The following is a 16857-nucleotide window of genomic DNA, read 5'->3' on the forward strand; positions in this document are numbered from 1 at the left end:
TAACATATGGGTAATAATGGGGGAATCAAGCTAGTTCTATAGTCCACTTGGCTCACTTGTATTAGAAGCAATCTCAAATATTTTCCTGAAAACATAATGTCTCAAATAGGATGGAATTTACTTTTTTTTTTCTTCTTCAACTTGAAGATATTCCCTCCTTGTTATGAAAGTGCCACATGCTCATTGCAGAAAACTTGGAAACCTGTAGAATATTCCATTTAATGCAAGAACCATAATTTACTTAGTCATCCTCCAATTTTTAAAATATAAGCATATTCCCAATTTTTTTGCTATTATAAATATTACTGTGATCATTGTCCAAGTGTCTCATTAGTTCCTAAAAGTAGGTTCTAAGAAATTATTAGGTTATGCCTCTTCATACCTATGGCTAAATTGCTACCCTCCAGACCCTTTAAACTGACTTGTGGTCACACGCATAAAGGGGATTCCCAGGTGGCAATAGTGGTTAAAAAAAAACAAACAAACAAACCTGCCTGTCAATGCAGGAGATGAGATGCAGGTTCGATCCCTGAGTCGGGAAGATCCCTCAGAGGAGGGCATGGCAACCGATCCCAGTATTCTTGCCTGGAGAATCCCATGGACAGAGGGGATTGGCAGGCTACAGTCCATAGGATCCCAAAGAGTTAGACATGACTGAAGCAGCTTAGCACACAGATATATCTGCTGCCTATTTGTTTATTTATATTGTACCTACTTTCTGAAACTCTCATTCTAAGAGTTTCGGGGTTGATTTTCTCAGGTTTTCAAGGAATACTCTTGGATAAAGGGTCAGTAAACTTGTCACATAAATGCTAGATAGTAAATATTTGGGGTTTTGCCAGACGTGTGTTTTTTGTCACAGCTGTTCAACTTGCAATGGCTTTCAAGCCATGGCAGCTTGAACACAGCCAGAGACACGATGTACACAAGTGGGCGTGGCTACATTCCAATAAAACTTGTTGACAAAAACAGGCAGTCTGTCTACTCTTGCATCAGGATACCTGAAAATGTCAATGCTTTTGTTTCCCACTGGAGAAGGAAATGGCAACCCACCTCAGTACTCTTGCCTGGAGAATCCCATGGATGGAGGAGCCTGGTGGGCTACGGTCCACGGGGTTGCAAAGAGTCAGACATGACTGAGCGGCTTCACTTTCACTTTGTTTCCCACAAAACATTCCTTTCAATCGATTCCAATTCTCATTTCTGCCTTACTGCGTTGGCTGCTGTTACTGCTGCTAAGTCGCTTCAGTCGTGTCTGACTCTGTGTGACCCCATAGATGGCAGCCCACCAGGCTCCCTTGTTCCTGGGATTCTCCAGGCAAGAACACTGGAGTGGGTTGCCATTTCCTTCTCCAATGCAGGAAAGTGAAAAGTGAAAGTGAAGTCGCTCAGTCATGTCCAACTCTTAGCGACCCCATGGACTACAGCCCACCAGGCTCCTCCATCCATGGGATTTTCCAGGCAAAAGTACTGGAGTGGGTTGCCACTGCCTTCTAGATACTCGGAGAATTGTTAATTAGTTATGATGAGATTGGCTTCCTTCCAAAGTAAACAGGAATAGTTTTAAGAAAAATATTACTTTGGATGTTGGTTTCATCTAAATAATATTTATCTTGTTGCAGAAGTTTTCTAGTCCTAGCTTTATAAAAGGCCTCTCCCCCAACCGCCTTTCTTTAAGTACAGTTCAGTTCAGTCACTCAGTCATGTCTGGCTCTTTGAGACCCCATGGACTGCAGCACGGCAGGCTTTCCCGTCCATCACCAACGCCTGGAGCTTACTCAAACTCAATGGTCAGTGATACCACCAAACCATCTCATCCTCTGTAGTCCCCTTCTCCTCCTGCCCTCAATCTTTCCCAGCATCAGGGTCTTTTCCAATGAGTCTACTCTTTGCAACAGGCGGCCAAAGTACTGGAGCTTCAGCTTTCGCATCAGTGCTTCCAATGAATAGTCAGGGTTGACTTCCTTTAGAATGGCCTGGTTGGATCTCCTTGCAGTCCAAGGGACTCTCAAGAGTCTTCTCCAACACCACAGTTCAAAGGCATCAATTCTTCGGTGCTAAGCTTTCTTTATAGTCCAACTCTCACATCCATGAATGACTACTGGAAAAACCATAGCTTTGACTAGACGGACCTTTGTGGGCAAAGCAATGTCTCTGCTTTTTAATATGCTGTCTAGGTTGGTCATAGCTTTTCTTTCAAGGAGCAAGCATCTTTTAATTTCATGACTGCAGTCACCATCGGCAGTGATTTTGGAGCCCCCAAAATAAAGTCTCTCACTGTTTCCATTGTTTCCCCATCTATTTGCCATGAAGTGATGGGACCAGATGCCATGATCTTAGTTTTCTGAATGTTGAGTTTTAAGCCAACTTTTTCACTCTCCTCTTTCACTTTCATCAAGAGGCTCTTTAGTTCTTCTTCACTTTCTGCCATAAGGGTGGTGTCATCTGCATATCTAAGGTTATTGATATTTCTCCCGGCAATCTTGATTCCAGCTTCTTTAGGTCAGTAATTTAAAAAATCTTAGTTCCCCAGCCAGGGATTGAAGCCACATCACCTGCAGCAGAAGCGCAGGATCGTAACCACTGGACACCCAGGGAAACCCCCCCCCCCGGAATTTTTAATAAATGTTATTTAATGAGATTATTATGACTTTCCTTATTGAATCTCTTGATGAATTAGATTCTACTATCAGAACACCTGATCTTGAACCATCCTTGAACTTATGAGATTGATGGTATTGCCAGCACAGTGCTTTGTTTAGGACATTTGGATCTAAAATCCCATATTAGTTGGTCCTGGGGTTTTCTTTCAATGTAGAATCTTCATCAGGTTCTGCTAAGAGATGTTGTTTTACAAAGTGAATTGGGAAGATTTCCATATATTTCTATGTTCTGAAAAAGTTTCTGAAAATAGTTTCTCTTTGAGAGTGTGAAAGAACGCATCCATAAAACTCTCCAAACCTGGGGCCTTTTTGTGAAGAAATTCACTGACACTTTTTTTTCCAGTCTTTTCCCAAGGTCATTAGGATAGTTAATCTTTCTGCTGCTTCCTGAATTAGCTTAGACAAGTTAAAATTTTCACCTCTCTGAAAGTTTCAAATTGAAGAGCTCATGGTTATCCAGAGAATTTACCACAAATTTAGTGATATTAATTTTCCCTCCCTCCCTAACACATGATATTTTACATTTTATAGTTTTTTCTTAATTTACAAAAAATCATTTAAGTCTACTGATTTACAACAAAGTCCAGGTTTGGCAGTCTTCTACGAGTGAAGGGATGTGGCGGTCATGTCCCTGATATTTTCCAAATGGATCTTTTTTTTTTTTTTGGCTGCACCATGCAGCATGCATGGGATCCTAGCTCCGAGATCAGGGATCAAACCCAGGTCTCCCTGCATTGGAAGCATGGAATCTTAACCACTAGACCACCAAGGAAGTCCCTCCACATGGATTTTAATGAAAATCTCCCTTTCAACTTCCACCCAATAGAAGCCTAAGTGATCCGCTTTTAATCACCAGGAAGTAGAGTTTTCTGTTCGAGCTCTTGAAGTTTCCCTTTAGCTTTTGTTGCACTGTCAATCAGCAAACACAAACGTTACTTTGGGGGTACTCACTAAGATTTTCTTTGTGGTCCTTTTGTCTGAAAAGACCATTGACTTTCCTGAATGGAAACCAAAGCTAGTAAGCCAAAGCTACACCCATGCTGGCAAGATTCAAAACATTTCTATACAAGCACAGACGAGCCTTCCAGAAACGATGGAGACCCCAGGGTCTCATGAATAACTGCTGAAAATTGATTATCTAATCAAAAAGAAACATAAATGGCCTCTAACAGGCCAAATATGCATACACCAAAAGGATTATATCCAATAGGACAAGACCACCACGTGGTCCCAGAAGATCCCCATGATTGGATCAAGGACTCACATTTCTAGATCTTTGTGTGTGGGTGTGTGTGGGTGTGTGCCTTGAACGCTCAGGCGTGTCTGATTCTTCAGACCCGTTGGAATTCTAGCCCTCCAGGCTCCAGTCTGTGGGATTTTCCAGGCAAGAATACCAGAGTGGGTTGCTATTTCCTCCTGCAGGGGATCTTCCTCTCCCAGGAATGGAACCCTCACCTCCTGTCTCCCGCATTGCGGGTGGATTCTTTAGCCGCTGAGCCATTGTGCTACAGTCGTGTCTGACTCTTTGCAACTCCATCAACTGTGGCCTGCCAGGCTCATCTGTCCACGGGATTTTCCAGGCAAGAATACTGGAGTGGGTTGCCATTTCTTGCGCCAAGGGATCTTCCCCACCCAGGGATCGAACCTGGGTCTCCTGCATCGCAGGCGGATTCTTTACCATCTGAGCCATCAGGGAAGCCCAGATCTTTCATTACTACAGATTATATTCCAAATGGCCACTAGAGGGCAGACGGGAACCGAACATTCCTGAAAATAAATAAACCCTCCCTTGGAAGAATAAAGTCGTTCCTCGTAGCTCTCTTACCCTGCCTTTCCAGTCTCCAGTCCTGTTCTTCCCAAGAGTCCAGGATTTTTTCCACCGACTTCCCTTTCGCCACGTTCTCTCGGCCTGTCCTCTCCTCCAGGACACCCCCCCATCCTTCAGTCCTTCTCTCTCTCTTTTTTTTTTTTTAATTGAGGCGTACTGTAGTCACTCAGCTGTGTCTGATCCTTTGCAACTCCTTGAACTGTGGCCCAGCAGGCTCCTCGGTCCATGGGATTCTCCAGGCAAGAATACTGGAGTGGGTAGCCATTCCCTTTTCCAGGGGATCTTCCTATCTCAGGGATCGAGCCCAGGTCTCCCGCACTATGGGCAGAGTCTTTACAGTCGGAGCTACCAGGGAAGGCCATAAATCCTGGAGTGGGTAGCCTATCCCTTCTCCAGCGGAATCTTCCCGACCCAGTAATCGAACCCGGGATCTTCTGCATTACAGGCGGATTCTTTACCATCTGAGCCACCAGGGTTTCCTCACATTGAAGCATAGCTGACTCTCTAAGACATACGTCAAAGGGGAGCATCCCTGACTGTCCTCGGCGGATGCAGGGACGCAGCACACCTGTGCTCAGGCCTGCCGCCATCCCGCACTAGTCACCCCAGATAAAAACGTTCCACTCCCGGATCAGCTTTCTCCACTACCTGCTGCTAAGTGGTTTCGACTGGCTGAGTGCCCATCGCAGTTCTGCACAAACGGTAGGCTTGATAAATAAATGTGTCACGGCATGGAGGAAAAATGGGCAGCATCTTGGAAGCGCCCTAGGAAGTACACCCTCGAGTCTATGTTTTAGTAAGAGTGTGTTAGTTAGGATATTTCTACTTCCCCACAATCATGCCCAGGTTCCATTTCAGGGTGAAGGCGTTTAAAGTGTGAATTTGTGAAGCGCCCCCTTTCGGCAGAACAGCGCGATTCATGCATCAAACCACAGAAGGCCCCCGGGGATCTCAAAGGGGCTCAACATGCTTCCTGCCCCGCGGGCCCACTGGCCCTGCACTGTGCAGCCACCAGGGGCCACACGGACGTCCCACAGGTGAGTCGTACCTAGCGTCCTCGGCAACAGGGCCTGAAGATGATTTTCTGTGAAAACAAAACCAGCCGCTTTGAGGACAGACAGAATTTCTTCAGACAGACCTCTTGCTTCTGACACTGTGCCAGCAGCCCAAGGGCGCTAGCCCCAGACCATGGGCCACTTGTTCCCATCACTTGAACCACATCTTCCCCAGCAGGTGTGTAGGACAGAGCTAGCAGTTGGGAGGAGGGAGTCAAGAAAACATCCCCGAGACCTGGTCATCTGGGGTTCCCATGAGATGTCAAACGTAACACTACTTTTTTCTTTGGGGTCATGCCATGGCTTCCCCTGTGGCTCAGTGCTAAAGAATCCATCTACAATGCAGGAGATGCAGGTTCGATCCCTGGGTGAGGAAGATCCCCTGGAGGAGGGCACGGCAACCCACTCCAGTACTCTAGCCTGGAGAATCCCCTGGACAGAAGAGCCTGCTGGGCTACAGTCCATGGGGTCGCAAAGGGTCGGACACGACTGAAGTGACTGCACACAAGCATGCAGCAAGTGGGATCTTCCCTGACCAGGGACTGAACTCGTGTTCCCTGTATTGGAAGCGAAGAGTCTTAATCACTGGGCCACCAGGGAAGCCCAGACTAGTTTTAACCTTATGACTGACTGGGCCACTATCCTCAGGTCTGGTGGAGTTTTAATGGGTGAAACAATCACTGCCTCCACGCCTGGCCTGTGCCATTTAGGGCCCTTTTGGACTCAGGGTCAGGTAAGAATGCAAGAAAGAGAGAAGAAACGTTATATACGGACAGTTCTAATGAAGCCTCTAGCAGGAGCAATGCTAAGCCTCTGAAGAGACCCACTTTCAAATCTTGTTTTATCTCACTGCAACCTCTGGGGGCGGAAGGTTGATCCACTTTGGAAATGACCAGTTGTATTGGACACTTCTGGGCAGCCATCTGGTGAAGTCTGTTAGCGGGAAGGGTCAAGAGTGGAGAGGGTGGGGGCAACTGAAAGCTCCCAGCACATTTGCTTTGTAAACCTGGGCAGAGTTGGGGCGGGGGCAGGGGGATGGTGGGGGGGAAGGCTTTGGACCCATAAAAGGGAGTTGGCAAGTGCTTCAGTGGGTTACCAGAAGGACTCAAGAACTTATTAAGATGCAGACAGTGCTACGGCCATCTAGTGGGTGGAGGCCTGGGATGCAGCTCAACATCCTACCCTGCATAGGATGGTCCCACCCCAGAGAATGAGCTGGCTCCAAATGTCAGCAGCACCAAGGCTGAGAATCCCTGTGAGACTCATGTACTCTCACAGCCATAAAATATATGAACCATTTTTCTCTCCATTCCTCAGATGGATAAACTGAGGCACCAAGAGAGGTAGAACAACCTGTGACCCACAGAAACTTGCCTTCTACCCAAGTGTCTCAGCTTGCGGGAAGGATAAAGAGGTATGAAAAAACCAAGAGTTTTTTTTACTGCAGACCCTCTGTTTACTTCCCCTTCACTCACTAAAGGAAACATATTTAAATAGTGAAGTCTCTGGGGTTTTGACGAGGCCATGGAAAGTTCTGGAAGGGTGAGAAGTTTCCTTAGATTAAAAAAAGGGAATGCACTGAGCTTGAGACTCAGCCATAAATCAAGCATTGGGCTGGGCATGCAGCTCTCTACCATCTAATCTAATAATTGAATTTATTATCTATAATCAATCAATTAGCTAATAATCAATCATCGATAATCTAATGGAATTCATCAGAACTCAGACTGAGACCAGAGGTTGGGTTCATGAGACATCAGAGAGCAAAGGCTGAATTGGGCGGTTCCTCTTCCTGGTAAGGCACTTGTTATAATCTCAAAATCTCTTCCTGCATCCAGGGAAGTGGCTCAGCATGGACTCAGCCTATCCTCTGCGTCTGCCAGCATTTTGTCTTGTTCCCTACAGACCTGAGACCCCAAGCCAATAACAAATCCCGACCTGGGGATGAAAACCACGTTGTGCAGGTAATCTTCAAACGTTTTCCTGAACGAGGACTCCTCCAGCTCCTTGAGGATCTGAGAGTCGGTCTTCGGGCAGGAGCAGCATTCGCCAGCAGACTCCTCATACTCACTCTGGTTGTGCTTCTGGGACCCCTCCGACTCGAACGGTGGAGACCAGGTCCGGGAGGGCAGCTTCAACCCTAGGGAAAGGCAGAGCAGGGCTCAAGTCCCCATCCCACTCCCGCCCCTTACCACCTACACACACATATACACACACACATGCAGAGCAAGGGGGACCTTCTCAAAGTGGCTGGGCACATGGACAGAGCTCAGCAGAGATCTGGGTTCAAGTTCTCCTGGGAAGAATAAGATCCTTCACGGGAGGGTCCTGACAACAGAGAAGGTGCCTGTCAGCATGCAGCAAGACACTGTCAGACACCACAACCCCACAAGGCTGGAGGCCAAAGGTAACTGTGCATGTCCCTGCCCTTGGGGAGCTTAACATTCCAGGGGCTGAGGTGCACGGGAGTGGGAGGAATACACAGTGAACCAAGAAGTGCACATGCTGCGTGTCAGATGGCAGGGGAAAAGGACAGGGGTCTCCGGGGCGAGTGTCTCAGAGAAAGTGATGCTAAGCCATCCCCAAGTGAGTAAAAGAATGATCCACGCGCATGTCGTGTGTGTATGCTCAGTCATTCAGTCTTGCCCGACTCTTTGTGATGCCATGGACTGTAGCCCGACTGGCTCCTCTACCCACAGGATCTCCCAGGCAATAACACTGAAGTGGGTCGCCATTGCCTCCTTCAGGGGATCTTTCATCTCCAGCATTGGCAGGCGGGTTCTTTACTGCTGAGCCAGCTGGGAAGCCCATAGAAGATGCAGACTACTCTTTAAAGGCTTAAAACCATGCCCTTGATGCCGGGTGCCTATTTGTGTCTATTGAGCAAGGGAAATTCCATCTCTTCCTCTCCCTTTTAATGGCTCCGGGAGACAATGAGCTCTAAGTATCTTCCTGTGAATGCTGAGTACCCACTCGGAAGCTTTGGAAATCCTTAAACATACTTCTTAACGTTTATTAATAGACACAGAATAGCCTGTGTAGGTTTTAGCTGTTAGAGGGGTTATTGATGGCATTATAGATGGAAAATAAACTTAGGATTTCCTTAGTAAAGGGTGGGGGCGGGGGCAGGCTCCTGATTTTTTTCTGGGGAGGAAGGAACTTTTGATCAGACACAGACAGGGCTCCTGACCCCTGTCACCCTTTCCGCATGCCACTTGGTGCCCCGTGGGTTTCTGTGACTGTAAGGTACAGTAACACACCTAGTCAAATCCACAGGGACAAAGTGGAAAGGTGGGGAGTGGGGGAGCCAGTGTTTCACAGGGACAGAGTTTCAGTTTGGGGAGATGAGAAAGTTCTAGAGATGATGGTGGCGATGGCTGCACAACAGTGTGAATGTGCTTAATGCCGCTGAGCTGTGCACTTAAAAGTGGTTCAAATGGTCAACTTTACGTTCTGAAAGTTTTACAATTAAAAAAACCATATAGTTGATGAGACTGTACTGTATAATTGAAATATACAATTCAATATCAGAGTAGAAGCTTAAAGTTCTCATTTGAAAAAGGAGGGGACTTCTCTGGTGGCTCAGTGGTAAAGAAACTGCCTGTCAAGGCAGTACATGCAGGTTTGATCTCTGGCCTAGCAAGATTCCACATGCCACAGGGCAGCTAAGCCCGTGCACCGCAACTGCTGAGCCTGTACTCTGGAGCTGGTGCTCTGCAACAAGAGAAACCACCGCAATGAGAAGCCTGTGCACCGCAAAGAAGAGTAGCCTCCGTTTGCCGCAACTAGAGGGAAGCCTTTGACTAGCAATGAAGACCCAGCACAGCCAAAACCAAGTAAATAAAGATTTCTTCAAAAAAAAATATATATATATATATGTGAAGTGATAGATGTATTAACTAGGTGAGAGGAATTCTTTTCCAATGTGTATGCCCAAAAAGTCATCACAATTTACACACAGTTTTACTTGTCAATTATCTCTCAATAAAACTGAAAAAAAAATAAACCACTTCTGATTCTAAAGGAAACTAGTATGGATCACAGCTAGCAAATTATTTATCTTATGTGTGTTATCAAGTTTATTTATTTGTGTGTGTACTTGGGTTTTTTCTTTGTGGCAAAATACACATAACACAAAATTTACCGCCTTACTCATTTGTAAGCATCGTGATTCAGTGTCATTAAGTATATTTACATTATTGTGCAACCATCCCCACCATCCATCTCGAGAACTTTCTCATCTTCCCAAACTGAAACTCTGTGCCCATGAAACTCTGACTCTCCATCCTCTCCTCCACCCTTGGCCCCCACCATCTGCTTCCTGTCTCTATAGATCTGACTCCTCCAGGGACCTCCTGTAAGTGGATACCTGTCCTTAGTAAGTTTATTTTTTTTAATTCTATAAACTTTGGGCAAAATGACAAATAAAATCATGTCAAATCATCACCTTCTAATGACAGACTGACTTCCAGAATAAAAGTTGTTGCTCTTAAAAAAAAAAAAAGAAAGAAAGAAAACACTGCCTGCCCCGATGATGGTGGCATTTCTAGTTGGTGGTTTCGGTTACTCGAATGCAGGGCCAAGAGTGCACAGCTGAGCCCATGACTTTGCTTGCTCTCGAGTTATATAAAGCATCCGAGGAGATAAATCACGTTTGCAACCCTCTGCTCAGGCGGGGGATGAGGTCACAGGCATACATATAGCACATGATCTTAGAGCTGGGACAGCTCCCGGAGATCATCTGGCCTCCTGCCCCTTTTCCCCAAAAGGAGGCAGCCGGTGACAAGCTGGGTGACTTGCCCAAAGCCCTACATCAGGGCACAGAAAACCTTAGGCTCCCGACCTCAGTCACATGTCATCAGCTGCCCCAAGGTAGGAGGATACCAGTAACTCACAACCTCTAAAGGAAACTAAAGTCAGAGCAGAAAGCAGAGACATCATTTTGACGACAAAGGTCTGTCTAGTCAAAGCTATGGTTTTTCCAGTAGTCATGTATGGATGTGAGAATTGGACTATAAAGAAGGCTGAGCACCGAAGAATTGATGCTTTCGAATTGTGGTGCTGGAGAAAACTCTCGAGGGTCCCTTGGACAGCAAGGAGCGCAAACCAGTTAATTCTTAAGGAAATCAATCCTGAATGTTCACTGGAAGGACTGATGCTGAAGCTGATGCTCCAATACTTTCACCACCTGATGTGAAGAGACAACTCATTGGAAAAGACCCTGATGCTGGAAAAGATTGAGGGCAGAAGGAGAAAGGGGTGTCAGAGGATGAGATGGCTGGATGGCACCACCGACTCAATGGACATGAATCTGAACAAACTCGGGGAGAGAGTGAAGGACAGGGAAGCCTGGCATGCTGCAGTCCGTGGGGTCGCAGAGTCGGACAAGACTTAGCGAGCAACAACAAAGCAACAAGCAACAACACAACAAGTGGAGGATAAATCAGGAGCTTGGGATGAACACACACACGATCATACGTAAGACAGATAACCAACCAGCACCTACTGCCTACTCAATATTCTGTAATGACCTATGTGAGAAATTAATGTGAGAAAGAATGAATCTAGGGAATTCCCTGGTGGTCCAGTGGCTAAGACTCTGAGCTCACAGTGCAGGAGGCCTGGGGTTGAGTGCTAGTCAAGGAACTAGATCCCACATGCTGCAACGAAGACCCGGTGCAGTCGAGTAAATAAATATTTTTTGAAAAGAATGAATCTGTGCACGTGTGTAATTGAACCACTTTGCTGTACACCCAAAACTAATACTAAATTGTAAGTCAACTATTTTTTTAACACTCAGTCGTGTCTGACTCTTTGCGATTCCATGGACTGAAGCCCACCAGTTTCCTCCGTCCATGGGGTCTTTCCAGGCAAGAACACTGAAGTGGGTTGCCATTTCTTACTCCAGAGGATCTTCCCAACCCAGGGCGCAAGTCCCCGTCTCTTGCGTCTCCTGCATCGGCAGGCAGATTCTTTAGCACTAGCGCCACCATATTCCAATAAGTTTTTTTTAAAATAAATAATAAACAAAAGAGTCTAGGGATTGGCAGGGGGAATCTTTTATATAGACTCAAACAAAACAACTAAAAGGGGGAAAAAGACTTCTGTTTCTTCAGTTTGATGGACTTTTTTACAACCCAGTTTTAAAATAATGTAAGACTAATTTATACACACCAGTTTGAGGCTTCAAATATTTTTTCCTTTTTCTGTAGATGGATGCAAGCCCATTGAGTAAACGAGACTAAAGACTGGAAAATATGTGTCATTCATATACATTTTTAATGAAAAGCCTAGGGAGGAAGAGATTGCAGACTCTTTGCCGTCTCCAATCCTTAAAACTTAAGGGTCTAAACTTAGGGGCAGGTCTTCCCTGGAGGTCCAGCAGTTAGGACCTTTCCAATGCAGGGTAGGGTGGATTTGATCCCTGGTCAGGGAGTTAAGATCCCAAATGCCATGTGTCCAAAAAAATTAAAAGTAAAAAATAAAAATAAAATTAGAGATCAAAAAAGTCAATATATGTATAACTGATTCACTTTGCTGTACACCTGAAACTAATAAAACATAAATAAACTATGCCAATAAAAAAATTTAAAAAATAAGGGACCAAAATTCTTCCCTAACTTTGTCAATCACCATTCCACACATTAGTTGTGTTTCTAGCTTAGCAGAGAAGTCTTGCATGGGTTAACACAGCTACATCCCCACCAGGGGGAGGTGGACGAGGAAGGGGAAGAGAAGATTCCAGAACTCAATGATGCCAAGACATGGGGAGTGTCTGGTTTCAACATGAGTCTTCAGAGCTTATCTGCACCATGTGATGTTTAGAAATGTGAACGGGCAGACAGACCTCCCCTTACTGTGTTTTTTACAAATCGAAGGTTTGTGCGGACCCCGAGTCCAGCAAAACTATTAGCACCAGTTTCCCAGCAGTATTTGATCACTTTGTATCTCTATGTCATGCTTCAGTAATTTTCCCAATGTATCAAACTTCTTCGTTTTTATTCTGCTTGCTATGATGATCTGTGATCAGTGATCTTAGATGTTACTGTTGTAATTGTTTGGGCATGTTTTTAAAGCAATAAAATATTCTTCAATTAAGGTATGTGCACAGTTTTTTTTTTTTTTTGTCTTGATTTCTTCTTGTTAAAATTCTTATTGAAATAGAATTGATTTATAATGTGTTAGTTTCAGGTGTACAGCAAAGTAACTGTCATAGATACATATATCCTTTTTCAGATTATTTTCCATTATAGATTATAAGATATTGAGTAGAGTTCCCTGTACTATACAGTAGGTCCTTGTTGATTATCTATTTGGGGTAGCAAAGAGTCAGACACAACTGAAGTGACTTAGCACGTACACACATGTATATTTTAAGCATATTTTTTCTTAAACATAGTGCTATTGCACACTTAATATACTATAGTATAATGTGAACATAACTTTTATAGGCACTGGAAACCAAAAGCTTCATGTGACTTCATTTATTGCAATGTTTGCTTCATTTCGGGAGTCTGGAACTGACCCCTCGGTATCTCTGAAGAATGCCCGTGTGTGTGTTTTTATCTGAGATAGAATGGAGTGTGTGCTCCCACAAGCACATGCTGGAAATGGGAGGGGAGAGACGTGTCCCAGAAAACAAGAGCATAGTGGATCCGGTGTGTAAAACCAGCCCCTCCCTGACCCCTGTCTGCACTCACCTTTGAGGCAATAATCCAGTTCATACAGCTCACTGTCTTCCGCCTGCCTCTCCCAGAACACCAAGTAGTGTGTGATATTGCCGTTGGGGTCGGAGGGAGGCTTCCACTTCAGAATAATCTGGGACGAGGAATTAGAAACTGAGATGGGATCCAGGGGGACGGAAGGATCTGCCAAGGAGAAAGGAGACAGACAGACCCACTGTGAGGGGGAGAGTACAAGCGGTCGGGTGGGCATGAGAGGGAACAGCCAAGTTAAAGAAATCCTGAGGATGTTCTCTGCAGTGTTATTTAACATCAGAGGAAACTGGAGACACCTGGACATATGGAACACTTGCCTAATAAGAGCATGGGTTACAAAATTTCAATCCATGCAGAACCACAGACTACATAGATTTCCACGTTCCACCATTTTTGTTCCACCATTTTTGTAACAAACATTTACAGAGCTCTAAGGAAAGGCAAGCTTGCTTTGTTCCAGGCACTGGAAAGGTGGTGGGGAAAAGGAGGGTGGTGGGAATAGATAAAGTCACATTTTCCAGTTGATTAGCCCCAAACTGAACCCAGTTATGGGGCAAATTTCAGCAGTGGGATGCCGTTCAAACCTATCACTGAGCTGGCCGTCCATTTCACATCCCCTCAAAGGCATCAACTTTGGGCTCCACAAAAGCTTCCCCTGGAGAATGGAGGTGGCTGAGAGTCAGCAAGGGGTAGGGGTAGGAGTCTCCAGACAGAAGACACAGTGTGTACAAAAGCCTGGAAGCTGCAAGTTTCCGGAACTCTAAGTCCTTTGGTTTTGCTGGAGGATACAGGGCAAGAGGACAGTAGTCACAAGAGCTGCTTCATAAAGCTTGGGCTCTACCCTATAGGATGGGATTTCTCTCTGCTGATTTTGGGAGGCTGGATAATTCTCTGCTGTAGGTACTATACTGCGCATTGTTGTATACTGAGCAGCGTCCGTGGTCCCACACTCTAGAAAATACTCCAGTGGCCTACTCCCCCCAAAAATGGAGATGTGGGAGAGATTTCCTTGGTGGTCCCGTGGTTAGAACTTTGTCTTGCAAGCCAGGAGGTGCACTTCGATCCCTGGTCAGGGAGCTTAGATGCCACATGCCTTGTGGCCAAAAAACCAAAACATAAAGCCAAAGCAATATTCTAACAAATTCAATAAAGACTTAAAAATGGTCCACATTAAAAAAAAAAAAAAAAACCAACCTAGAGCCTATTACACGGAGTGAAGTAAGTCAGAAAGAGAAGACAAATATCATAATTAATGCATATATATGGAATCTAGAAAGATGGAACCGATGGACCTATTTGCAGGGCAGCAATGGAGATGCAGACATAGGGAACAGACTTGTGGACCCAGGGAGAGACGGAGAGGGGAGGATGATTCACGAGAGTAGCATGAAATATATATATTACCATATGCAAAACAGATAGCCAGTGGGGATTGGCTGTAAGATTCCAGGAGCTCAAACTGGTGCTCTGTGACAGCCTAGGGGATGGAATGGGGTGGGAGGTGGGAGGGAAGACCAAGAGGAAGGGCACATAGGTACACCTATCGCTGATTCATTTGATGTATGGCAGAAACCAACATTGTAAAACAATTTTCCTTCAATTAAAAATAAATCAATTAAAAATTTTAATTTCAAAAAAATGGAGAAGAGGAGAGAAGCAGAGATGAAACAAAAACTGGCAAAATGTTGATAATTATTGAAGCTAAGAGATGATTACACAGGGAGAGGGGCTATTTTTTCCTACTTTTGTAAATATTTGAAAATTTTCCATAACGGTAAGAAGAAATATATGTTCCTTTCTAATGTCTTGTTGCTACTGCCTCATCTTCTGAAATTGTAAATCTCAGTGCCCAGCTCTTTCAGAGGCCAATGACCATGCAGAAAAAAAAAGCATTTCATATGAAAGGCAAGATGTCTGAGCTCACGCATAAATTCACATTGACAAGAAATGCTTACTAGTGGCGTCTGTCTGGACATAGATGATGTCACTCTTGGCTCCGTATGTACGGCGTTCATCAGAAAAGGTGACCAGGGTCTTGACAAAGATGGCATACTGGGTCCAGGGCTTGAGACCACGCATCAGCCACCCAGGATGGTTCTGTGACTTGGGGTCGTTGGACCTCGTAGGAGGGTCAATATCCACCACTGTCCAGCTGTTGGAGCCGCACGCATCCTGCCCATCGAATTCTGTCACATTCTGGTAAGGGCTTTCAAGACCAAACAGGTAAAGAGGGTTATCATTCCTTGACTATAGTTCTAAAAACCAGAGAGATGTGGCTGGGGGAAGTTACCTCCTACAGGCTTGCACCCTGTTCACCAACAATCTTCTGCCACAAGGAGGAAGACCACAGAAGCAGTCAAAGAGAAAGGGATTGCTTTCCCTATGTCTCAGTTTCCCAGTAATATTAATAATAGTGATCACGATGATGATACTATCTGAGTTAGTGATAAGATCACATGAGAGGATGTGGGCTGACTCCTCCACACACAGCCTGACACATAGTAAATCATAAGGGATGGAACGATTATCCATGTTAATATGACCACCACTTCCACTGTCTCCTTTTAAAACTCCAGCACAGTCATATACTCAAGATGACTAGGTGTCACCGGATGACGACAGTGTTTCAGTGTAAGATGATGAATAAACTGTGGGGAGGGGCAGTGGTGACGGTCACAGAGCATCACGAATATACTTAATGCCCCTGAGCTGTACATTTAAACATCACTAAGATGATCAATTTCATGTTTGTTTTACCATAATTATTTGTGTTGGAAAAAATCTAAAATAGATTTAAAAATAAACTTTTTTTTAAAAAAGACACCTACTAAGTAGATACCTACTAAATAGAAATACCTACTAAGACACATACTAAGCAGACTTTTTTTAAAAAAAAAACACCTCCTAAGTAGACTCGTGACTTTTTGTTGAGAATGTCTGGTGAGATGTACGTACAAGGTGCAAAACGGAATATTTCTATAGGAGATAGCCCAGTCTAAACCTCCAAAAGAAACCTGCCTGCTTCAATTTCTGGCTTTCGACAATAAGAAATGTTATTGATACACCATCAACTGGTGAGATCCCACCAAGGGATCTATGATATTTATTCCACAGATAAGAAGGAGATAGAAAGGAACCTCAGTGGGGGAACCTCTGAGCACAAATGTAACACACACACCTCTTTATCTTTCTACTTACGCCTCTTTGTAGAACAACATGAACCCCAGGAGGTCTCGGAAGTCAGGAGGCCAATACGGCTCCCATTTCAGCAAGATCTTGTCATAAGATGTCCGAATGTAAGAAAATTTAAGTAATTCATTTTCACCTAGAAAGGTTTTTTTAAAAAAAAAAAAACAAACCAAAACACTCAGTATCAGAATTTTAAATAATTTGTTTCAGCCCAAAGCAGGTGATCCCATACTTCCAAGAGAATCCACAAGAAGGAAGATGGCAATCTGCTGTTTTCTAGTGAGGTCTCATTTCCACGTGCCTTTCCCTTGTTCAGAGGCAAGAACAGATCATATAGGTTGGCCCCAACTGCAAGTCAATTACTGGCCAGACGCTCATCTAAAGAACTGTGGTTGCCACCAACA

At 44.7% G+C, this 16857-nt stretch overlaps 1 protein-coding gene across 4 annotated transcripts in view; it reads right to left on the reverse strand.

Moving 5' to 3' along the window:
• The window catches only part of INSR (insulin receptor), a 148269-nt gene that overhangs the window by 31045 nt on the left and 100367 nt on the right, over window positions 1-16857 (reverse strand). For 2 of the 4 annotated variants that reach the window (XM_069591147.1, XM_069591146.1), the window contains exons 7-11: window positions 16463-16589; window positions 15220-15470; window positions 13247-13414; window positions 7485-7686; window positions 5540-5575 (exon numbers count right to left, since the gene is read on the reverse strand). In XM_069591147.1, the coding sequence (XP_069447248.1) occupies window positions 5540-5575; window positions 7485-7686; window positions 13247-13414; window positions 15220-15470; window positions 16463-16589 (784 nt within the window). The remainder of the gene's footprint in view (window positions 1-5539; window positions 5576-7484; window positions 7687-13246; window positions 13415-15219; window positions 15471-16462; window positions 16590-16857) is intronic. The other 2 variants (XM_069591149.1, XM_069591148.1) reach the window with 1 other exon arrangement.

Source organism: Ovis canadensis, chromosome 5 (genome assembly GCF_042477335.2).
Source record: "Ovis canadensis isolate MfBH-ARS-UI-01 breed Bighorn chromosome 5, ARS-UI_OviCan_v2, whole genome shotgun sequence".
Taxonomy (NCBI): Eukaryota; Metazoa; Chordata; class Mammalia; order Artiodactyla; family Bovidae; genus Ovis; species Ovis canadensis.